The sequence below is a fragment of the Oncorhynchus clarkii genome, chromosome 3 (assembly GCF_045791955.1).
Source record: "Oncorhynchus clarkii lewisi isolate Uvic-CL-2024 chromosome 3, UVic_Ocla_1.0, whole genome shotgun sequence".
Classification (NCBI taxonomy): Eukaryota; Metazoa; Chordata; class Actinopteri; order Salmoniformes; family Salmonidae; genus Oncorhynchus; species Oncorhynchus clarkii.
In genome coordinates, this window is record NC_092149.1 from 47,021,463 (window position 1) to 47,046,574 (window position 25,112).

Below are 25,112 nucleotides of genomic sequence, written 5' to 3' on the forward strand. Positions count from 1 at the left end.
TAAAATGGAAACTTGAAGAACACCGACGTTTACGATAGATTTTTCAAAGAACAAACCATCCATTAGTTGTGTGAAAGCATTTTTTTGTGTGAAAGAGACAAATGGTTCAGTCTCACTCTTAGTTGTACAGTTGAAGTCGGAAGTTTACATACACATAGGTTGGAGTTATTAAAGCTCATTTTTCAACCACTCCACACATTTCTTGTAAACAAACTATAGTCTTGGCAAGTCGGTTAGGCCATCTACTGTGTGCATGACACAAGTAATTTTTCCAACAATTGTTTACAGACAGATTATTTCACTTATAATTCACTGTATCACAATTCCAGTGGGTCAGAGGTTTTACATACACTAAGATGACTGTGCCTTTAAACAGCATGGAAAATCCCAGAAAATGATGTAATGGCTTTAGAAGCTTCTGATAGGCTAATTGACATAATTTGAGTCAATTGGAGGTGTACCTGTGTATGTATTTCAAGGCCTACCTTCAAACTCAGTGTCTCTTTGCTTGACATCATGGGAAAATCAAAAGAAATCAGCCAAGACCTCAGAAAACAAACTGTAGATCTCCACAAGTCTGGTTCATCCTTGGGAGCAATTTCCAAACGTCTGAATGAAAGTACCGCGTTCATCTGTACAAACAATTGTATGGAAGTATAAACACCTTGGGACCACGCAGCCGTCATACCGCTCAGGAAGGAGACACGTTCGATCTCCTAGAGATGAACGAACATTGGTGCGAAAAGTCAAAATCAATCCCAACAGCAAAACACCTTGTGAAGATGCTGTAAGAAACAGGTACAAAAGTATCTATATCCACAGAAAAACTAGTTCTATATCGACATAACCTGAAAGGCCGCTCAGCAAGGAAGAAGCCACTGCTTCAAAACCGCCATAAAAAAAGCCAGACTACGGTTTGCAACTGCACATGGGGACAAAGATTGTACTTTTTGGAGAAATATCCTCTGGTCTGATGAAACAAAAATAGAACTGTTTGGCCATAATTACCATTGTTATGTTTGGAGGAAAACGGGTAAGGCTTCCAAGCCAAAGAACACCATCCCAACTGTGAAACACGGGGAGGCTTGCAAGCCAAAGACACCATCCCAACCGTGAAGCACTTTGCTGCAGGAGGGACTGGTGCACTTCACAAAATAGGTAGGAGAATTATGTGGATATAACAAAGCCCTGACCTCAATCCTATAGAAAATTTGTGGGCAGAACTGAAAAAGCGTGTGAGCGCAAGGAGGCCTACAAACGTGACTCAGTTACACCAGCTCTGTTGGAAGGAATGGGCCAAAATTCAACCAACTTATTGTTGGAAGCTTGTGGAAGGTTACCCAAAATGTTTTACCCAAGTTAAACAATTTAAAGGCAATGCTACCAAATACTAAATGAGTGTATGTACATTTCTGACCCACTGGGAATGTAATGAAAGAAATTAAATCTGAATAGATCATTCGCTCTACTATTATTCTGACCTTTCACATTCTTAAAATAAACCGGTGATCCTAACTGACCTAAAACAGGGCATTTTTACAAGGATTAAATGTCAGGAATTGTGAAGAACTGAGTTTAAATGTATTTGGCTAAGGTGTATGTAAAACTCTGACTTCAACTGTAGATGTACTGGTGTAAATGCGAAGGAGACGAGACCTTAATAAAACATGAGAAAAATCACCATGCCTCAAAAATCAGACATAAATGCTCATAAAAACAGAAAATAACAAAACCTTGATTGTTGCGATACTGGTATTTTGGAGTATAGCGCCAAAACAAATTCAAATTAATTCAATATACTACCTAGCCCTACCTATACACTCTTCCTCACACATCTTCTGTCCCTCACTTACTCCTGCTCACACACAAGTAGCCTATTCCTTCTCAGTTCTTCCTGTGACATCCAAATGTGTGCGTGGCCTGGTCAGTGGTCAAGTAGTCTTTGAAATTGTTGCATGGGTCATTTATTTTTCTTCAGTATTATAATAATAATAATATACATTTTTTCAGGTGTTAACATATCATACAAAATGGATGACGTAGTACACAATTTGTTAATGTCGTACACAAGAAACGGGTACCCGATTTGGCTCGTGAGCACAACTTTCAAAACCATTTGCTGAAATTATCTCTGATTTGGGAACTCCCTCTTGTGGTTGAAGTGCCATATTGCGTTGCATCGGTGAACTGGATAGAATTGGTTCTCGTTCAGTTTTTTTTTTTCTCATCTCAGGTGAGTCGGTATGTACCGCTGTTTGCCAAGAGGATGTATTGTCAAAACATTGGCACTGTTAGAAATGTTTCATGGCCACATGTCTATATATTGTCTAATATGTCTAATATTATGATATGGCAGCTTATTGAAGATAAATTCTTACACATTGTTTGTATCCTAATAAACATTGAAGCACAAATAATGTTAGTTTTTGATCCAGTAAGAGTAATTTCCTTGGAAACCTCATGTCTTTGTTAGATATTTTTGGGGTCTAAATTGGATGTTCATGTACTTTTTTTATTGAATATTATATGAATCCTTTTCTTTAAAATGGCCAATGTTGGTGCAATCAATCATCTTAATTTCTCAGAGATACAATTTATATTTTTACAACATAATGTTGCAGGAATTCTAATCTTATGTTTTGAACTACAGAAACGATTTAAGAATCATCTGAGATGGTGGGTGTCAAAATCGTCTCACACACACACATTTGCTCTTATATCCGTTTGGATGAAGGCCCAATTGGTTAATGGAAAATAGATTATTATAGAGTCAAAGGGCAGGGTTTTCAGCATGACTAATTCAACTCAATTTAACTGACTTGTTATATTCTAAATTGTATGTGTGGCGGCAGGGTAGCCGAGTGGTTAGAGCTTGGACTAGTAACCGGAAGGTTGCGAGTTCAAACCCCCGAGCTGACAAGGTACAAATCTGTCGTTCTGCCCCTGAACAGGCAGTTAACCCACTGTTCCTAGGCCGTCATTGAAAATAAGAATTTGTTCTTAACTGACTTGCCTAGTTAAATAAAGGTAAAAAAAAAAAAACATGTATTACTGTTTGCAGTAATAATCATAGAATTGAATTGTATTTATGTAGATATCCTTCTAATTTGTATTTTCTATCAAACAATCTGAACTAGTGTTGTTTGTTGGGTTACACAGTCAGTGTCACTTAAACACATGACCAATATAACAAGGAAAAAAAAGCACATTCCTGTTTCCATCACAGCTGTCATGACTTTGTATTATTATACGCAGTGACTTTACTCTTATAGAAACTGGATGGAAACATGGTTTGTTTGGCAAAGTTCACTTTCTCAGGTGGTAACTTGAATTGCAGAGTACAGTTATTACAGTGCTTTCAGAAAGTATTCACACCCCTTGACTTTTTCTACATTTTGTTCTGTTACAGCCTGCATTTAAAATGGATTATATTGAGCTTTTGTGTCACTAGCCTATACACAATACTCCATAATGTCAGTGGTATTGTGTTTTTTGAAATGTTCACACATTAATTAAAATTGAAAAGCTGAAATGTCTTGAGTCAATAAGTATGGCAAGCCTAAATACGTTCAGGAGTTAAAATGTGCTTAATAAGTCACATATGTTGCATGGACTCACTCTGTGTGCAATAATAGTCTTTAACATTATTTTTTTAATGACTACCTTAGCTCTGTGCCCCACACATACACTTATCTGTAAGGTCCCTCAGTCAAGCAGTGAATTTCAAACACCGATTCAACCACAAAGACCAGGGAGGTTTTCCAATGTCTCACAAACAAGGGCACCTATTGGTAGTTAAAAATGTATATATATTTTTAAAGCAGTTACTGAATATCCCTTTGAGCCTGGTGAAGTTATTAATTGCACTTTGAATGGTGTATAACATTGTACTGTAGTTACTCCACAATACTAACCTAATAGCCTGTACAGAATAAAATATTCCAGAACATTTTGCAACAACGCACTAAAGTAATACTGTACAAAATGTGGCAAAATAATTCACTTTTTGTCCTGAATACGAAGTGTTACGTTTGGGGCAAATCCAATACAACACATTACTGAATACCATTCTCCATATTGTTAAGCATAGTGGTGGCTGCATCATGTTATGGGTATGTTTGTAATCATTACGGACTGGGGAGTTTTTCAGGATAAAAAAATTAATGGAATGGAAGAAAGCACAGGCAAAATCCTAGAGGAAAACCTAGTTCACTCTGCTTTCCAGCAGACACTGGGAGATGAATTCACCTTTCAGCAGGAAAGTAACCTAAAATTCAAGGCCACGTCTACACTGGAGTTGCTTATGTTCCTGAGTGGCAGTTACAGTTTTGACTTAAATCTACTTGATAAATACATATACTTAACCAATTTGACAGAGCTTGAAGAATTTTGAAAAGAATAATGGGTAAATGTTGTACAATCGAGGTGTGGAAAGCTCTTAGACTTACTCAGAAAGACTCCCAGCTGTTACCGCAGCCAAAGGTGATTCTAATGTGTTGACTGGGTGTGAATACTTATGCAAATGAGATTTCTTTATTAAATTTTCAATGAATTGGCAAACATTTCTAAAACATCGTATTTTCACTTTATCATTTATTGGGTATTGTGTGTAAATGGGTGTGAGGGAAATACATATATCTAATTGAATTCAGGCTGTAACACAGCAAAATGTGGAATTATTCAAGGGGTAGGTCATATATTGGGCAGCGGAGGGAGCCACTTGCATAAAGATGATTTTCCATCCCCTACTGTGTGACCGGTACCACAGAGGCCCATAAATTGTATCTATGCATCCTGAACTGTCTTTTATTTGGAAAGGAACATTGTACTAAGTGTATTATTATTTTAACTAGTGATGGACGAACAAATCAATAGTAACATATTACACTGAGCAAAATGTATAAACCCAACATGCAACAATTTTAAAGATTTTACTGAGTTACAGTTCATACAAGTAAATCAGTCAATTTAAATAAATGCATTAGGCCCAAATCTATGGATTTCACATGACTGGGAATATAGATATGCATCTGTTGCTCAAGAATACCTTAAAAAAAAAGAAGGGAAAAAAAGAAAGTAGGGCATGGATCAGAAAACCATTCAGTATCTGGTGTGACCACCATTTGCCTCATGCAGCATGACACCTCCTTGGCATAGATTTCATCAGGCTGTTGATTGTGGCCTGTCGAATGATGTCCCATTCCTCTTCAATAGCTGTGCGATGTTGCTATTGGTGGGAACTGGAACATGCTGTTGTCAACATTGATCCAGAGCATCCCAAACATGCTCAATGGGTGACATGTCTGCTGGGTATGCAGGCCATGGAAGAACTGGACCATTTTCAGATTCCAGGAATTGTGTGCAGATCCTTGCGACATGGGGCTGTGCATTATCATGCTGGAACATGAGGTGATGGCAGCAGATGAATGGCACGACATTCAGCCTCAGGATGTCGTCACTGTATCTCTGTGCATTGAAATTGCCGTCGATAAAATTCAATGTGTTTGTTGTCCATGGCTTCAGTCTGCCCATACCATAACCCCACCGCCACTATGGGGAACTCTGTTTACAACATTGACTTCAGCAAACCGCTAGCCATACCACACCATACACGCTCACCACACCATACACGCTCGTGTCTGGCATCTGGACATCGAAGGTGAGCATTTGCCCACTGAAGTCGCTGAGCTGCAGTCAGGTCAAGACCCTGGTGAGAACAACGATCACGCAGATGAGCTTCCCTGAGACGGTTTCTGACAGTTTGTGGGGAAATTCTGTGCAAACCCAGAGTTTCATCAGCTGTCTGGGTGGCTGGTCTCAGACGACCCTGCAGGTAAAGAAGCCGAATGTCCACGGCTGCACATGGTCTACACATGGTCTGCGATTGTGAGGGCGGTTGTGCCTGCCAAATTGTCTAAAATTGTTGATTATGGTTGAGAAATTAACACTCAATTTTCTGGCAACAGCTCTGGTGGACATTCCTTCAGTCAGAATGCCAATTGCACGCTCCCTCGAGACATCTGTGGGATTGTGTTGTGTGACAAAACTGCACATTTTAGTGGCCTTTTATTGTCCCCAACACAATGTGCAGCTGTGTAATGAAAATTCTGTTTAATCAGCATCTTGATATGCCAAATCTGTCAGGTGGATGGATAATATTGGCAAATGAGAAATGCTCACTGACAGGGATGTAAATTAATTAATTTACAACAATATAGAGAAAAATGCTTTTTTTGTATGTAAAATTTCTGGTATGTTTTATTTCATCTCATGAAACATGGGATCAACAGTTAACATGTTGCATTTATATTTTTGTTCAGTGTACAGTACATGTAAAAAGTTAGAACACGCCACTACTCATTCAAGAGATTTTCTTGATTTGTACTATTTTCTACATTGTAGAAGACTAGCGACAACATCAAAACTATGAAATAACACGTATGGAATCATGTAGTAACCAAAAAAGTGTTCAACAATTATAAATACACTGCTCAAAAAAATAAAGGGAACACTTAAACAACACAATGTAACTCCAAGTCAATCACATTTCTGTGAAATCAAACTGTCCACTTAGGAAGCGACACTGATTGACCAATACATTTCACATGCTGTTGTGCAAATTGATTAGACAACAGGTGGAAATTATAGGCAATTAGCAAGACACCCCGAATAAAGGAGTGGTTCTGCAGGTGATAACCACAGACCACTTCTCAGTTCCTATGCTTCTTGGCTGATGTTTAGGTCACTTTTGAATGCTGGCGGTGCTTTCACTCTAGTGGTAGCATGAGATGGAGTCTACAACCCACACAAGTGGCTCAGGTAGTGCAGCTCATCCAGGATGGCACTGCGAGCTGTGGCAAGAAAGTTTGCTGTGTCTGTCAGCGTAGTGGCCAGAGCATGGAAGCGCTACCAGGAGACAGGCCAGTACATCAGGAGACGTGGAGGAGGCCGTAGGAGGGCAACAACCCAGCAGCAGGACGGCTACCTCTGCCTTTGTGCAAGGAGGAGCAGGAGGAGCACTGCCAGAGCCCTGCAAAATGACCTCCAGCAGGCCACAAATGTGCATGTGTCTGCTCAAACAGTCAGAAACAGACTCCATGAGGGTGGTATGAGGGCCCGACGTCCACAGGTGGGGGTTGTGCTTACAGCCCAACACCGTGCAGGACGTTTGGCATTTGCCAGAGAACAACAAGATTGTCAAATTCGCCACTGGCACCCTGTGCTCTTCACAGATGAAAGCAGGTTCACACTGAGCACATGTGACAGTTTGGAGACGCCGTGGAGAACGTTCTGCTGCCTGCAACATCCTTCAGCATGACCGGTTTGGCGGTGGGTCAGTCATGGTGTGGGGTGGCATTTCTTTGGGGGGCCGCACAGCCCTCCATGTGCTCGCCAGAGGTAGCCTGACTACCATTAGGTACCGAGATGAGATCCTCAGACCCCTTGTGAGACCTTATGCTGGTGTGGTTGGCCCTGGGTTCCTCCTAATGCAAGACAATGCTAGACCTCATGTGGCTGGAGTGTGTCAGCAGTTCCTGCAAGAGGAAGGCATTGATGATATGGACTGGCCCGCCCGTTCCCCAGACCTGAATCCAATTGAGCACATCTGGGACATCATTTAGTCCAGGTCTGGGAGGAGATCCCTCAGGAGACCATCCGACACCTCATCGGGAGCATGCCCAGGCGTTGTAGGGAGGTCATACAGGCACGTGGAGGACACACACACTACTGAGCCTCATTTTGACTTGTTTTAAGGATATTACATCAAAGTTGGATCAGCCTGTAGTGTGGTTTTCCACTTTAATTTTGAGTGTGACTCCAAATCCAGACCTCCATGGGTTGATAAATTTGATTTCCAATTTTTGTGTGATTTTGTCAGCACATTCAACTATGTAAAGAAAAAAGTATTTAATAAGAATATTTCATTCATTCAGATCTACGATGTGTTATTTTAGTGTTGCCTTTATTTTTTTGAGCAGTGTATATTTATATTTTAGATTATTCAAAGTAGCCTCCCTTTGCCTTGACAGCTTTGCACACACTTTGCATTCTCTCAACCAGCTTCATGAGGAATGCTTTTCCAACAGAAGTTCCCACGTATTTTGAGCACTTGTTGGCTGCTTTTCCTTCACTCTGCGGTCCATCTCATCCCAAACCATCTCAGTTGGGTTGAGGTCGGGTGATTGTTGAGGCCAGGTCATCTTAGGCAGAACTCCATGACTCTCCTTGGTCAAATAGCCCCTATACAGCCTGGAAGTGTGTTGGAAAAACAAATGATAGTCCCATTAAGTGTAAACCAGATGGGATGGCGTATCGCTGCAGAATGCTGTGGTAGCCATGCTGGTTAAGTGTGCCTTGAATTCTAAATAAATCACTGACAGTGTCACCAGCAAAGTACCATCACACCACCTTCATGGTGGGAACCACACATGTGGAGAAAATCCATTCACCTTCTCTGCATCTCACATGGACACGGCGGTTGGAATCATAAATCTAAAATTCGGACTCATCATACCAAAGGACAGATTTCCAGCAGTCTGTCCATTGCTCAACTTTCTTGGCCCAAGCAAGTCTCTTCTTCTAATTGGTGTCCTTTTTAGTAGTGGTTTCTTTGCAGCAACCTGCCAATCACCATATAAGTTCAAAGATGAAAAAGCCTGGAAGGAGGAAAGATGACTAGAAACGATTCGGTTGACCGTTTTATGTGTGGATTAATTGTCGGAGTAGAGGACCTTGTGCATTTCAGTTAAAATAACAACTCAATGTTTATATCCCAGGACAAATTAGCTAGCATGTGCAAGCTAGCTAGCTAAATTGCCATACATGTTTAATGCTTTTCGACCTGTCCCCAAATTAATGTAATTGGTTCAGAGTTTGTTTTGATATTTTAACCAGCATTTGGTGTGGGGGGACAAAATACATTTATGCACGATGGCGCACGCCCGCAGCCGGTTTGGGTTCCGTGTTAAAGTATTGATGGGCTGTCGTTTCTCTTTGCTTATTTGAGCTGTTCTTGCCATAATATGGACTTAGTCCTATTTGGTAAAATACCGTCTAATGTACTCCACCCCTACCTTGTCACAACACAACTGATTGGCTCAAAAGTATTAAGATGGAAAGATATTCCACAAATTAACTTTTAAACAAGGCACACCTGTTAAGTGAAATGCCTTCCATGTGACTACCTCATGAAGCTGGTTGAGAGAATGCCAAGAGTGTATAAAGCTGTCATCAAGGCAAAGGGTGGCTACTTTGAAGAATCTCAAATATAAAATCTATTTGGATTTGTTTCCACTTTTTTGGTTACTACATGATTTATTGTGTTATTTCATAGTATTGATGTCTTCACTATTGTTCAATCATGTAGAAAATAGCAAAAATGACAAAAAAACCTTGAATGACTAGTTGTGTCCAAACTTTTGACTGGTAGTGTATATTGTGAATCGACCATAAGTTTGAAAAAATCTAGATATGATTCTCGCCCAGGCCATATCGCCCAGCCCTACTTGCCTTTCAGTTGTCGATCAAAGCACAGTAAAAAGCCTACTAAGCCCAACGACTATACGTGGCTGGCTATGTGAAACACGGGCCTGATTGGCTTGGCCTTGCTCCCAAGTGGGTGGTGCTAATGATTTAATTTCAGTTGACTGTTTTCCTTATATGAACTGTAAATACTTAAAATCGTTTAAATTGTTTCATTTTGCATTTATATTTGTGTTCTGTGTGTGTGTGTGTGTGTGTGTGTGTGTGTGTGTACACACACATATACAGTTGAAGTCGGAAGTTTATATACACCTCACAGCAAGTATAACAGTCTTTGGCTAAAATGCAGCTAGCGGTACGTGGTACCCTAATATAAAAAATAAAGCCAATGCGTTTCTATGGGCTTATTTTGGAACTAAGCTTGTCACCGGCCTTCCCGCATTTGAGACATGACTCCCATTGTTAGGGCGGAGACGTTCACCTCATAATTATATACAGATCTCCGGCGTAAATGGGAGTACACAGCACAGAGGAGCGAAGGAGACGAGACCAAAATTCAACACGAGAACAAGCAGACCTAAATGCTCAAAATAAAAATAACAGAACCTTGACTCTTGCGATAATGGCATTTGGAATATCCTCCAAAAACGTTCAAATTAATCTAACTAATTCAATACAGTGCCTTGCGAAAGTATTCGGCCCCCTTGAACTTTGCGACCTTTTGCCACATTTCAGGCTTCAAACATAAAGATATAAAACTGTATTTTTTTGTGAAGAATCAACAACAAGTGGGACACAATCATGAAGTGGAACAACATTTATTGGATATTTCAAACTTTTTTAACAAATCAAAAACTGAAAAGTTGGGCGTGCAAAATTATTCAGCCCCTTTACTTTCAGTGCAGCAAACTCTCTCCAGAAGTTCAGTGAGGATCTCTGAATGATCCAATGTTGACCTAAATGACTAATGATGATAAATACAATCCACCTGTGTGTAATCATGTCTCCGTATAAATGCACCTGCACTGTGATAGTCTCAGAGGTCCGTTAAAAGCGCAGAGTGCACATGGGCACATCAACAGACTTTTCACATAGTCAGATCGGGGATTTGAACCAGCAACTTTTCAGTTACTGACCCAATGCTCTTAACCACTACCCACCGCCATAATGTTTGTTATAGCGGCTTGCGAGTAGTTTAAAACGGCCAACGACATCCGCACAAATCCGCGGCAGAAAGAAAAAACATAGTTCCGGTAATCTTGGGAATAACTTTTACATTATTTTTGCTAGAGGCACATGGTTTTCAGTGATGTTGCTAAGACTATAGATGTATTCTGCCTTAAAAAGGTTCCTTGAGGAAACACGCTCTCGCGGTCTCTCTCGCTTTCCCTCAGTCTCTCTCTCTACTGTATCTATTTGACTGGGCTGAGTTTCTATGGGCTACATTCTCCCAGGTTGTTCAGGAATGTAGCGTTGAAGTTGGTGGATGCTGCTTCTGCTTGCCTGAGCAGGACCGCAAGATTCCACAGGGCTGAGCTGGCTCTGGGGTTTGTCTCTACAGGATAGGTTTGTCTAAAGTACGAGGCTTCCGAGAGCAGGCCTGAAAAGATGGCTGTCAAATTAACTCCCCTCCCACACTCCTTGGTTTGAACCTCCTCCAACCTTCCTTGTCCGCCTTTACTCAATCTCCATAAACACATCTCTGACATTTTCTGCCTAAAATGGCTTTGTGACCGTCTCCTTCCTTATCTGCCTAAAATGGCTTTGTGAACTCTGCATTATAGCCTTTTCAAACGTTCCTTCAGGTGCTGCAATAGTGCCCTGTGGAACTTGTGTATACACACACACAAATGATGGAGTCTACAGAATGCTACAGGACAATGTTTCTCAATCCATTCCTGGGAGGCCCCTCTCTGGTTGCACATATTTGCTTTGGCCCAGCACTAACACACCTAATTCAACCAGAATGTGTTGAGTCTCACAGTTATGGATTGAGAAACATGGCTATAGGCACAGCAGTTCTGGATATATTCTTTTGAGTGCTGCCATCTGCTGGGAACTTTAGGATTACCACTGATGGTTTCATGACACTAGCTATATTAACATCATTGGCTTTCACAAAGGACATGAGGGGAGTTGAGAGGAAATTTATGTTTTGTCGGTGTACAAGCCTACTCAACAGTTTTGTCAGGTCAGCTGAATGGGGAGTAAGTTGTTGGACAAGGGACCAGATACTCCTATCTGTTGTTAAGTTTAAAAACCTCTTAGTATTTTGGTTTCGAGGTGACACATCCCCTGTGTACACAGCAAGAGAAACAATTTAGCCAGTCAGACCTCCAGTGAGAGTTTGCATGGGGGCCATGCTTTTTCCAATTCCTTTTCTCAAGAGTCAAACTTATGAAAGTTCTGGTAATCGCTGTATTTCTTCAACCCTTTGTGGTTGACCTGCTTTGTGGTTTCCTTTGCGTTTTGTGTGGTAGGTACATTTATTAGATCTTATCACAATATTTGTGTTTATTTCTGGTCTGCTGTTGGCGCATACCTAGATATATGTATTATACTGCCCAGCTGTGATATTACACTATGTATGGCCACAGGGGTTTGCAGACAGTCATATACAGTACTAGTCAAACGTTTGGACACACCTACTCATTCCAGGGTTTTTATTTATTTAGACTATTTTCTATATTGTAGAATAATAGTGAAGACATCGAAACTATGAAATAACACATGGAATCATGTAGCAACCAAAGAAGTGTTAAACAAATTAAGATATATTTTAGATTCTTCAAAGTAGCCACCTTTTGCCTTGAGAGCTTTGCACACTCTTGGCATTCTCTCAACCAGCTTCATGGTGTAGTCAGCTGGAATGTATTTCAATTAACATGTGTGCCTTGTTAATTTGTGGAATTTCTTTCCTTAATGCGTTTAAGCCAATCAGTTGTGTTGTAACAAGGTATGGGGTGGTATACAAAAGATATTTGGTAAAATACCAACTTTGAAAGTTTCTTAAAGTGCAGTTGCAAAAACCATCAAGCGCTATGATGAAACTGGCTCTCATGAGGACCGCCATAGGAAAGGAAGACCCCGTGTTACCTCTGCTGCAGAGGATAAGTTCATTACAGTTACCAGCCTCAGAAATTGCAGCCCAAATACATGCTTCACAGAGGTCAAGTAACGGACACATCTCAACATCAACTGTTCAGAGAAGACTGCATGAATCAGGCCTCCATGGTTGAATTGCTGCAAAGAAACCACTACTAAAGGACACCAATAATAAGAAGAGACTTGCTTGGGTCAAAGAACACGAACAATGGCCATTAGACTGTTGGAAATCTGTCCTTTCGTCTGAGTCCAAATGTGAGTGTTTCTGGTTCCAAACGTTGTGTCTTTGTGAGACGCAGAGTAGATTAACGGATGATCTCCGCATGTGTGGTTCCCACTGTGATGCATGGAGGAGGTGTGGGGGGTGCATTTCTGGTGACACTGATTTATTTAGAATTCAAGACACACTTTACCACAGATTTCTGCAGCCATACACCATCCCATCTGGTTTGTGCTTAGTGGGACTATAATTTGTTTTTCAAGACATCTCCAGGCTGTGTAAGGGCTATTTGACCAAGAAGGAGAGTGATGGAGTGCTTTATCAGATGACCTGTCCTCCATAATCACTCGACCTCAACCAAATTGAGATGGTTTGGAATGAGTTGGACTGCAGAGTGAAGGAAAAGCAGCCAACAAGTGCTCAGCATACTGTATGTGATTCTACACCTGCATTGCTTGCTGTTTGGGGGTTTAGGCTGGGTTTCTGTACAGCACTTTGAGATATCAGCTGATGTACGAAGGGCTATATAAATAAATTTGATTTGATTTGTATGTGGGTACTCCTTCAAGACCGTTGGAAAAGCATTCCAAGTGGTGGTGGTTGAGAGAATGCCAAGTGTGTGCAATGCTGTCATCAAGGCAAAGGGTGGCTACTTTGAAGAATCTAAAATATATATTTTTTTACTTGTTTAACACTTTTTTGGGTGGTGTACTGCATTATTTAAATGTTTTATTTCATAGTTTTGATGTCTTCACTATTATTCCACAGTGTAGAAAATTGTAAAAAATAAATATAAACCCTTGAATGAGTAAGTGTGTCCAAACTTCTGACTGGTACTGTAGTTGTGGGTTTGTGGGGTCATGCAAATGTACATACATATGTTTGTGCGTAATTGAGGGAGTGTGTATATGAATGCGTGACAGGAAGTTAAAGTAAACTGAAGTGTGTTTTGTGTGTAGAAGTGAATAGGAATGTGAGTAGGTAAAGTGATCAGTGTGTGTCATTTGATAAGCCTGTGTCTGGAGTCCATATACCGGGGCCTGTTTATTCACCATGGCCCTGGCATTACGGTGATTCCCAGCAAGAGGCCAATGACCCTAGCTAGCTGTAACAACAAGGGAGAAGGTGTGGGATATGAAGGGGGGATGCACACAGGGCTCACATTACAGTTAATATTTTTTATTTTTAACTTTAGCAGTGACACCAGGAAGATGATAAGCATGGAAATAAAACAATTTTCTGCTTCATGTCCCTGTTTTTCCATTAGTTATCATATTGATGGGCATTCAACTGCCCTTGTCCACTACAATTTACAGTGCCACTCATGATTATTTCTACAGCCACCTCCTCCCGTCGATGCCCCTTGGTTCGATGCCAAGTGCATATCCGCCACAAGATTCCTTCACAGATCCCTGAGACTTAATGGAGAATCACGAGTTCCCACAATGTTTTGGGCTCTGGCCAAAGAAGATATTACTTCCAATAGTTACCATTTGATGTAACAAGCACACTAAGGCCAAGTTGTTGTAGGCTGCTTTTCACATAGGGTTTCTTAGTTTTGTAGTTAATTTGATACCAAGCTCAGATGTGATTCCTTCCCACAGTAAGCCTCTGGGTCTTGTTCAGTGTGCACTAAACTGAAGAAAACAGGGAGGAACCACCTGGATTTGTCCAATAAGAAATACTTATTTTAGTTTTCTGTTGCAAAACGTTTTTAAATGTTTCCTGTTGTGTGCCCTAATGAACACAACCTAGGCGTTTCTGTCTGCAGGGGGACTTGAGAAGTTCCCCTGCTACATCAAAAGCTAGTATCTTGACTCCTCCAGAATTCAAATGAATAGTATATGTGTATTTTTTTAAGGACAGTCATGTATACTGAACAAAATTATAAACGCAACGAAACACAGATGTTTTTGAGGGAGAGCGCAATTGGCATTCTGACTGCAGTAATGTCCACCAGAGCTGTTGCCAGACTATTGACTGTTCATTTCTCTACCATAAGAATTCCACCAGAGCTGTGCCCCTGCATAGTCATGTGACATCCATAGATTAGGGCCTAATGAATTCATTTCAATTGACCGATTTCCTTATATGAACTGTATATCAGTAAAATCATAGAAGGAAATAAGTCAATTGAAATAAATTCCTTAGGCCCTATTCTATGGAGTTAACATGATTTGGCAGGAGCGCAGCCATGGGTGGGCCTGGGAGGACATAGGCCCACCCACTGGGGAGCCAGGCCTAGCCAATCAGGAGTTTTTTCCCCACTAAAGGGCTTTATTACGGACAAAAATACTCCTTCGTTTCATCAGCTGTCCGGGTGGTTGGTCTCAGACTATCCCGCAGGTGAAGAGGCCGGATGTGGAAGTACTGGACTGGCATGGTTACATGTGGTCTGCGGTTGTGAAGTCGGTTGGACTTACTGCCAAAATCTCTAAAACTATGTTGGAGGCAGCTTATGGTAGAGAAATTAACATAAAATTCTCTGGCAATAGATCTGGTGGACATTCCTCCCTCAACTTGAGACGTGTGGCATTGTGTTATGTGACAAAACTACACATTTTAGAGTGGCTTTTTATTGTCCACAGCACAAGGTCTACCTGTGTAATAATCATGCGGTTTAATCAGCGTCTTGTTATGCCACATGTCAGGTGGATGGATTACCTTGCCAAAGGAGAAATGCTTAATAACAGGGAAGTAAACAAGTTTGTGCATAAAAAGGTTTTTGTCTGCATGGAACATTTCTGGGATCTTTTATTTCAGCTCATGAACATGGGGCCAACACTTTACATGTTACGTTTATATATTTTTGTTCTGTATATGTACCCATCTATGCAGAATTTTCGTATCTTTCTCCCTACTGTTTGATGTGATAGGGTACCGCTGAACCTGTGATCTATGTATTACACTTCATCAAGAGCCATTCAACACATCTTCGTTTGATTTGACATTCCCTTTACCTACAGTATGATTCTTGATTTTATACTGGAACAGGAATTTATGGTTCAGATATCATTAGTTAAAGCAGTGAAGTTTCAAGTTTGAGCATTTAAAAGTTAATGAGCATTTATTTGTAAGTTTTAACCACGACAACTGAAATACTTGGATTTTTACATTGTTAACATGAGGAAAATGGGCCACAAATTAGATAATGATTTGGTTTTATTACTCCGTTTTAAAACCCTTAAAGTACTAACCTTATCCCAAGGCACCACAGTGAAAAAACAAAAGTATGGTGTCCAAGTTTCTTATAACTGAACTCTGTTGCCTTTGTTAGACATAACAGTGCATACATTACACAATCCTTGCAAATAATTACCCTTTGCAAATGAACATGCCTCATGTCCACGACAGGATGTGGACATGAAAGACAAATGAGAGCTCTTCACTGTTCGACTGCACTCAAGGTACATTTGTTCCGTGGAGAGATCCTGTGTTGAAAACGCTTGGGCGCTGTCACTCAGAAGGCAGCTTACGCGGCATCCGTTTTTAGAATTTATCTCTCTGGGATTTCCAGAAATAAATGTGTTTCCTGATGCGGAGGAGACTCCAGCAGAGCACACACCAAGCTGAGGATATTCATGGCCACCCACTCTTTTCGCAAGACTTCCACCCCTCCCAGACCTATGAAACCTTGCAAACCCTGTGAACTATCACGCATTACATTTCACATTTAAGACACATTTAGGCCCTGCCCATTCATTTCATAGCTGCACTAAAAACACTCTAGTTGTATTTCTCCAGACAACTGCATCCATGCTAAGTCTTTGTTCTACTCAACAGTATAATTCTCTCTTTGGGTATGGTGGGAGGCAGAAGGCTCTGGCATCTGATGCACAGTGACTGGACTTGGAGAGGGAGGGGCACACACACACACAAAGCCGATATCAGAAAAGGGGCAGGATGTGTCTGCATGGTTTGAAAAAAATCTACCACACTCACTTTAAAAAAAAGTTTTATAACCGACAGGTCGGATATGAGAGCAACGGAGGAAGCTAGCTCTGTGATCACGATGGGGCGAATGCATAGGACAACACATTAAATCCTCCTTCATCCTAATCTGTGAGAATCAAAGAGGGAGATGGGTGTTGTGGATTTATATGAAGTTGTAACCGGAATGAAGGGGTGGTAACTTGGACTCCACATGGAAGTAATTCAATAGACTGCTTTATCTGAAAGTTGTGACTTGTTCATTTCCTTAGAAAACAGGCAAACAATGGGAGACAAAATACATTCATTATAACAGTGTTGTGCTAATATCTTCTCTGGTGAGGGAAAATTAGAGTATGAGTTCATTAACCTTTGTTTCCGGTGTCAAGTGATCATTATCCATTTCCAAATCCCCTTCCTTGTCTTAATTACAAACCTCATGTGGCCAGTGGGGATAAACGCACAAGAGCGATTTAACAGTTTAGTTCAATCGCTGGATGTCTGCAGGTTTTCCGTGGTTTACAGTAGACTTTTGTTGTTTTACTGAAGACTAAGTGTAGTCGGTCCAGTACATTACCCTAAGCACTGCATGCATTCATTGATTTGCAGCAGAAAAAGGTTCTGCTTTCAGTGCCTGGTTTAGTATGTTATTTTTGTATTTTCTCATTAACTGCTGGCACGCCAAACATATACCTGAAATATTTTCCCTGGGAATGGAGCTCAAATTGACTTAAATGCAGATTAATGGTAGTCCTATTTAATGGGGCAGTGCAGTTAAACTGTGATTTCCTGCTAATTTAAAAATATATTTCCACACTGAGGTTGACACAACACTGAAATTGTGAAAATGTTCATTATTCCCCTTTTGTCTTAGGGCTGTTTGAAACAAATGTCTGGAATTTCAGCCTGTTCAGGTGGGATGGAACTTCTGGTTGAGAGAGTGGGCTCGAGACCATCCTATCAGCCAATCAGGGCTGTGTATGTAAATATCTTCACATCTGACTGAGCATTTCAAGGACCAAAGGAGGCTCAGGGAAATAAATCATAAAAAATATATCTTAGTTATTTTCATTAAATAATCCATGATTTATTAGATTAACAGTGATGATTTAAAAGTACAATTACAAAAACTGCATTTTTACAGTAGCAACCCTGCCTTTTTGTCCTCTTGGAAAAGTTTTGCAATGTTTCCCCTCAGATCCAACAAATGGTCTTTGGCATGTTACAACCAAAGCCTCACTTCCTCGTAGGAAGTGACTGTCATTCTTTCTTTTGCATAAGCAAACTGCTAGTATATCCTGTGCAATGGGGTTACCTCCCTCTCTCCCTCAAGGGGCAAGCAAGCAAGCATGCATCCCAAAAGGAGGCCACTGAATCAATATGCATTCCAACATGCTCCAACTTGCTTTTTGAGACTGAACTAAATTAACTTAATTCAGGATGGATGACTGCCCATGTTCGCACAGTAGACTAGCCTGTATTAGAAGATTAGAAGATCATGCTTCAGTAATACTGTTTCACCTTAGACCCTTTTCTTCACAGCCCTTGTAGAAAAATGCTTATTTTGGAGAAATAACACAAAACTTGATTATACCAGTAAGTCCCAGACCAAGTTAATTACCTATTTCTTTGACTATTTTTGTTCCCATTAGATACAGTAGAAGCTTTGATAAACAAGACATGACATTCTCTTTGACTGACAGCGATTGTATGACCCTGAATCTCAAAAAAATCATTGTTTGAGGCGAGTGGGGGAGGTGGTGAACAAACTAACATGGAGACTCCAAGACAAGGGGTGAATGGGACCCTCACTGACCCTGAGCTATGCTGAGACACAAGTCACGCCAAGGGATAAAGTTGTCATGCTATTGTGAAGAGATTTCCATTGACAAGACTCCCCAACATAGGACCACTGAAAATGATATGGGGGCCGTGGGCAATGCGTTTGCGGTTGAGTTCCTCTGTCAACAAGCAGAACCTATACACAGCCCCAGCATGTCTTTTTTTTTTTTAAAGCCTCGTGCTATTAGAGAGCGACACAGCCCCTCTTCCTTAGATCGCAACGCTCCCATTAGCAGATGTCAAGGGTCTCTGTCAACGTCCCCCACAGGCCATCCTGGAACCAGTCTGAACAAGACAGTGAGACCTAGGATTACTATGTAACCACACGCAGCATGGGGCCCCAGAAGCAGGGGGCCTAGACAGAGTGGAAAATTAATTATGAGGTAGGGCAGGAGACAAAGATTTATGTGAGACTTGGGAGGGAATGGTATGCACAGGGGGTGGGAGAGTGAATAAGTGAAGAATTTTTGTACAAGTTCATCCACCTTCGATCCACCCTGATATGTGTTCTTGATAGAAACCCGAGTACACAGAGTTCATTTTGCCAGGCGATATGTTTTGATTGCTCTCAAACTTAATAAAACTCTGGGAAAGTCTCTCTTAAGAAACAATGTGACTACTCATCTCTGGATCATAGAATTCGATTTTGATCTCGTGTTCCTAGACAAATGTATTGTTAAATGTATCGTTGCATTACTGGCTCTGTCGGATAGCTAATAAGCTATTTTATACTGCTGTTTGGTGAAACGAATGTGCGAATGTGTTTACCGCATTGCTGTATTTTGATCTTTCACACAAACGATAAAGAATGTAATTAATGTCATGTTTGTTTATATCCCTCTATACTTCAGATCAAATGACAGAGGTAGAGAAGAGCAAGACCATAAAACCCTGAACACTCACTCCTCATGCTCCTACTTGTAAATGTAAAGATTCACAGATGGTCAAGGGAGCCCAAGCAGTCCAAATTAAAAGCACTTATCGGTCAGAAAATTTATTAAAATGTTACTAATAGCAGGTTCACTAATGTTTTACTCCGAAAATACCTCTTATCTGTTGACTGAATTGATGCATCCTCTCCTTCGGGTTCAGTAGCCCATCAAACCTTTATGCATGTTATCTGACAGTCATATGCAGTTACTGTACAACTGTGTGCACAGTGCTGCTCAGTGCTACAACTGCTCGCACCAACGAGAGGTTGGCCTATCCCTGTTCTAACAGGATACACCTGTGTGACTCCTTCACCATTCACATTGTCAAATAATAGGCTTTATTAGTTGAGTGTCAACCAATGTAATTTGCTGGATCAGTGTTACCAAGTACACTGTAGATTATTAATTTTTTACCGGAGTTGGAGACAACTAACGTTCAACTGCTGGTTGGGGTTTTCAATCATTCAGATTTTATTTTGATTATGCACGTTCACAATAACAAATAGTTTTGATAGTTTTGCTTTAAACGGTCAGTGTATTTTTACATAGGGTACAGCAGTCCTTTTTGCGAGCTGCGCATGGTCAGGGCAGTCATTGGTCAGGGTTGGAGAAACTCAATGTAAAAATTCCAAACGGTCTAAACCATTCGCTCTGGAGACTGGGTAAAACATAAATATTGACATAGCACTAGCTCAAAACATTTATCTGCAAAAAGTACAAGTTAATCAGTGGGTGATGGTGATTTCAAATAATAAGTTGGGGGAGACGACAAGCATAAATCTGATAGTGGGGTGGAAGATGCTCAGTCTTCCCTTTGGCTCAACTCAGGTGCCTACACACATACACTATGAGACGGCCATTCAGATTAAAGAAGTCATCCCATCAGCAACACATTTTAATTACATTTTTTTTTTTTTTTTTTTTAAATCCAACCTAATCGCAAAAAATATAAATGCAACATCCAACAATTTCAAAGATTTTACTGAGTTAGTTAATATAAGGAAATCAGTCAATTGAAATAAATTCAATAGGTCCTAATCTATGGATTTCACATGACTGGAATGCAGATAGCTTTAAAAAAAGTAAGGGCAAGGATCAGAAAACCAGTCAGTATCTGGTATTTGCCTCATGCAGAGTGACACATCTCCTTCGCATAGAGTTGATCAGGTTGTTGATTGTGGAATGTTGTCCCACTCCTTTTCAATGGCTGTGCGAAGTTGCTGGATATTGGTGAGAACTGGAACACACTGTTGTTCATGTCAATCCAGGGCATTCCAAACATGCTCAATGCGTGACATGTCTGGTGAGTATGCAGGCCTTGGAACAACTGGGACATTTTCAGCTTCCAGGAATTGTGTACAGATCCTTGCAACATGGGGCCGTGCATTATCATGCTTAAACATGAGGTGGAGGCAGATTAATGCACAATAATGGACCTCAGGATCCTGTCATGGTATTTCTGTACATTCAAATCGCCATCGATAAAATTCAATTGTGTTCCTTGTCTGTAGCTTATGCCTGCCCATTCCATAACCCCACCGCCACCATGGGGGACTCTGTACACAACGTTGACATCAGCAAACCACTTGCTATAAACGCTGTCTGCTATCTGCCCGGTACAGTTGAAACTGGGATTCATCCGTGAAGTGCACACTTTTCCAGCGTGCCAGTGGCCATCGAAGGTGAGCATTTGCCTACTGAAGGAGGTTAAGATGCCGTACTGCAGTCAGGTCTAGACCCTGTTGAGGACGACGAGCAGCAACTCTGGTGGACATTCCTGCAGTCAGCATGTCAATTGCACACTCCCTCAAAACTTGACTGTGGATTTGTGTTGTGTGATATAACTGCACATTTTAGAGTGGCCTTTAATTGTTCCCAGCAGAAGGTGCACCTCTGTAATGATTATGCTGTTTAATCAGATGTCAGGTGGATGGATTATCTTGGCAAATGAGAAATTAGCACTAACAGGGCTGAAAACAAATTAGTGGACAAAATATGAGAGAAATAAGCTTTTTGTATATATGGACCATTTCTGGAATATTTTATTTCAGCAGCTCAGGAAACATGGTACCAACACTTCACATGTTGCTTTTATATTTTTGTTCAGTATAGATGCGTATCGAATTGTTCATGAATGGAGAAGTGCACATCCTTAGGTCCTGCTACTTTTACCTACTTTAGTTTTTAGGATAGGGTGTTTCTCTTATTATGCTTGTACAAAGGGATTAACTCAGGAGGAACAAATGGCAATTTTCTATAAAACATTGAAAAGCACCAACATTTAAATTGAAAGGCAAGCAAACATTTTTTCTAAAGGTATCATAGCAGAAGATACCCTTTTCACTGCTGTGACAAAATGAGTGTAGGAGGGATAAGAGTGTAACCAATAAGGAAGAGACCTCCCTCTGCCGTCCCCCCTTTGAATTAAGACACTCCTCTTCACTTTTCCCCCTCTAGCTGGTGGGCTGTGTGTGGTGACTCTGCAGAGCACTGGAGGAGAACGGTGCATGTGGAGTGAATCAGTGGCTGTGGGCAGGTCACAGTTCACTCTGGGAGCTTGATCAACGCTGCTGGTGGAGTACTAGTGGGCAGCAGCAGGATGGATTGCAAGATTGTATTCCAGCTGGGTGTCTCTTTTTTACTGGTACTCTTGGTGGGTCATAGTGAGGCGTTGTGGTTTTCCTGGAGCAGTACAGACGGCACCACTGAGGCCCCAACGCTGGACAATGAGGGATCTGGGAACCCTGTGGCTAGCGGGAAATCACCAAAGCCGGACAACGTTGGAGAAGATGGGGCAGAGATCATTGACGTAGCTAGTGGGAAACGTAAGTTTGTACAAACTTGGGACCAGAATTCGAAGGCCACAAAGACCCACAAGCTGACCACTGTGGGGTCACAAGCCAGGAATGAGCGCCCAATTGAAAAGGATGCCCATGGGTCCACGTCGAGGGGAAGTAAACCTGGTAAAGGCACCTCTACAATATGGGGTCTGGATCTGGTCTCTGGGGGTGGTCAGGGGTTGGGAGTGGGTCTGGATTTGGATCAGGATTTGGATCTGGTTCTGATTTCGGATGCGAGTCTGAATTTGAATATGAATTTAGTTCTGAATTTGACTGTCTGAATTCAGCTCCAGGTCTAAAATTGGTTCTGGGTCTCAATTTGTATCTGGATATGGGTCTAGCATTGAATCTGAATCAGGAGCTTCTATGTGGGAGAACCAGGAGGGAAAAGTTATACCTACAGACCACACGGGTTTAGCAGAGAATGTCAGTGTGCTTGCTGGGACAGAGCATGGGACGCTGGGTATTACCCAAGTGGACCTTGCAGAAAGTGCTTTGAACAAGCACCACAGAACAGGGGCATGCTATGGGTTACCCCATAGACAGTCAGCCTGTCCCAGGAGTTAATGTCTCGAGACAACTCGGAGTAGCTATAAAACAATTAACTGTAGCTCTAGTTGGAATGCCAATCATTTTAACTCAACAGAGTACTTTCAGGTACTTTCAGTTTCAACAACTACCACTCTTGCTACTAGTGAGGCGCCTGCCCCAAAATCCCCACGTTGCTTGCTCATAGATTCCCGTTTGCCTTTTTGCAAATCCATGCTTTGCGGTGGCCAACTTTCTCAATCCCAGCAGCGTGGAGGACATCCGGACTGTTCTGGTGGAGTGGGTGTGGCTCTTGCGGTCATGCTGCCACCATAGCCTGGAGTGTTTTTTTCTGTTTGCTGCTAGTGCCCAGGTGCGGTGATAGCCCCCTAGGCCTGCAAGGTCCTGCTGGACAGTCCTTGACGATGCCCAAACTTGACGACGGCCACTCTCTTCCCGATGAGAACGACTGGTATCAGAGCTTGTCAGTTAGTAACAGAAAGGTAATCCCTGGTTAAAATGTATCCCATTTTTTGGAATCCATTTTAAACCAGCAAATACCCCCCACCCCCAACCCCTCCTGTTTGTCTTTGTCACCCAGTTTTTGTCACCTCAGTAGTCCTTGGACGTTTATCTTGTTTTTTGGGGGTCATCCTGACGCGTGTGTTTTTAAGTGCATAATATGAAGGTACAGGTGACTAACGAGTGTGTTTCCATTTGCCACTCAACCCATTGGCAAAGACAGTGGTGTGAACATAGACTAAACAAACATGGCACTGGTGGTTTTCAGGTGCGGCCTGAACCTGTTGCATGTCAATTTATGTCCAAGTCTTCCGGTTGGCAGGTGACTGATAACTAAAATATATAAGAAAGAAAGTATTAAACACACACCATATCAATGATTCATACTCTGCGTAACCAATCGGACAGGAAAGTTAGATTTTCTGGAGAGCTAGAGGTGGCCTCTAAAGATCGTTTAACATACAATAATGTGATTTAGTTAAGGTGCAAGATAAAGAGACTGCTTTCAAGGTAGAGCGAAAAGAGTATTGACTTAAATGTCAAAGGGGGACATGTTTAGTGCACACCTAGTTTTAGATTATTCAATTAAACCTGAGTAAATTGCTGAAGGTCACAGTTTCATTCCATGTTATATGATTTGTTCCTCCCAAACTTAAAGGGAGTATTTATAGAGTAGTCATTTGTTTCAAGTGCACTTAAAGGAGGGAGCGACACTGCACTGTACCTTCTATACATTCTCTTGGCATGCAATCTTTACACCAACAAGCTGTCACTTATGTGTATTTATGGCATAAATCATTGGAATATTGATAGCACATTTTACAAGCAGTACTTATGCATGGTAATTTTGTATTGAAAACTATCGCACTTTTCTTGTATGAATTGCTTGCCGAAGTTTTGATGTGCATTCAGCTCTCTAAATGTTCAAATTAAGCTGTCATGTTACATTGAGCGCATGGGAAGTGATTATTTTGGCTTTTGTGGTTTGGCCCTATACATTCAACCAGGGAAAGGGAAACCTAGTCAGTTGCACAACTGAATGCATTAAATTAAAATGTGTCTTCTGCAGCCAACCCCTCTGAATTAGAAAGGCGGGAGGGGCTGCCTTAAACGACATCCAAGTCATCAGCGCCCGGGGAGCAGATGTTGTTGAGGGTTAATTGCCTTAAGGGCAAAGTGGCAGATTGTTTCACCTTGCTGGCTTGGGGATTCAAACCTTTCGTTTACTGGTCCAACGCTCTAAACAGCTAGGCTACCTGCCCAACTTTGTGTGTGAACATACTTGCGTGACAGTTTACCTTATTTTAGCTTGGTGACATATTGGCACCAGTTGTATGTCGTTCAATGGCCTTGAGCATGATAGGGAAAGAAGAATGGTACTGGTAGATAAAAAGAGAATTCCCTGTACAACGTAAACCTTATTCAGTCTGCATATAAAAGTTGGAACATTGTTTTCAGCAACAGACTTGTTTTGAATGACACTGACTGAACGTGACATTTTTTCCCCTCTTCTAGTTGGGTAGAAGTAGGGTTGTGCAATAATTAGCCTATGCCTTCAGTGTACCAGGATCGTAGCTTATTATATTGTTAAGTCAGCTCTCAGCCATCACTGATCTCTCTTGCAGCCTCCGATTCCATTAGACTCCACCCTGCTGTTATAGCACAGTGAGAGGGTGAGCTCAGGATTCACTTTTGGCCCGAGCATGTCGT

At 41.3% G+C, this 25,112-nt stretch overlaps 1 protein-coding gene across 4 annotated transcripts in view; it reads left to right on the plus strand.

The window, feature by feature from the left end:
• LOC139396223 (collagen alpha-1(XVIII) chain-like) overlaps positions 1-25,112 on the plus strand; it is a 173,204-nt gene that overhangs the window by 57,640 nt on the left and 90,452 nt on the right. For 2 of the 4 annotated variants that reach the window (XM_071143364.1, XM_071143369.1), the window contains exon 1: positions 22,002-22,475. The exons of 1 other annotated variant lie outside the window; for it this stretch is intronic. In XM_071143364.1, coding sequence (XP_070999465.1) covers positions 22,112-22,475 — 364 coding nt within the window. In that variant the 5' untranslated portion in view covers positions 22,002-22,111. Of the gene's footprint in view, positions 1-22,001; positions 22,476-25,112 lie in introns of those variants that run through there. One more of the 4 variants, XM_071143378.1, reaches the window with a different exon arrangement.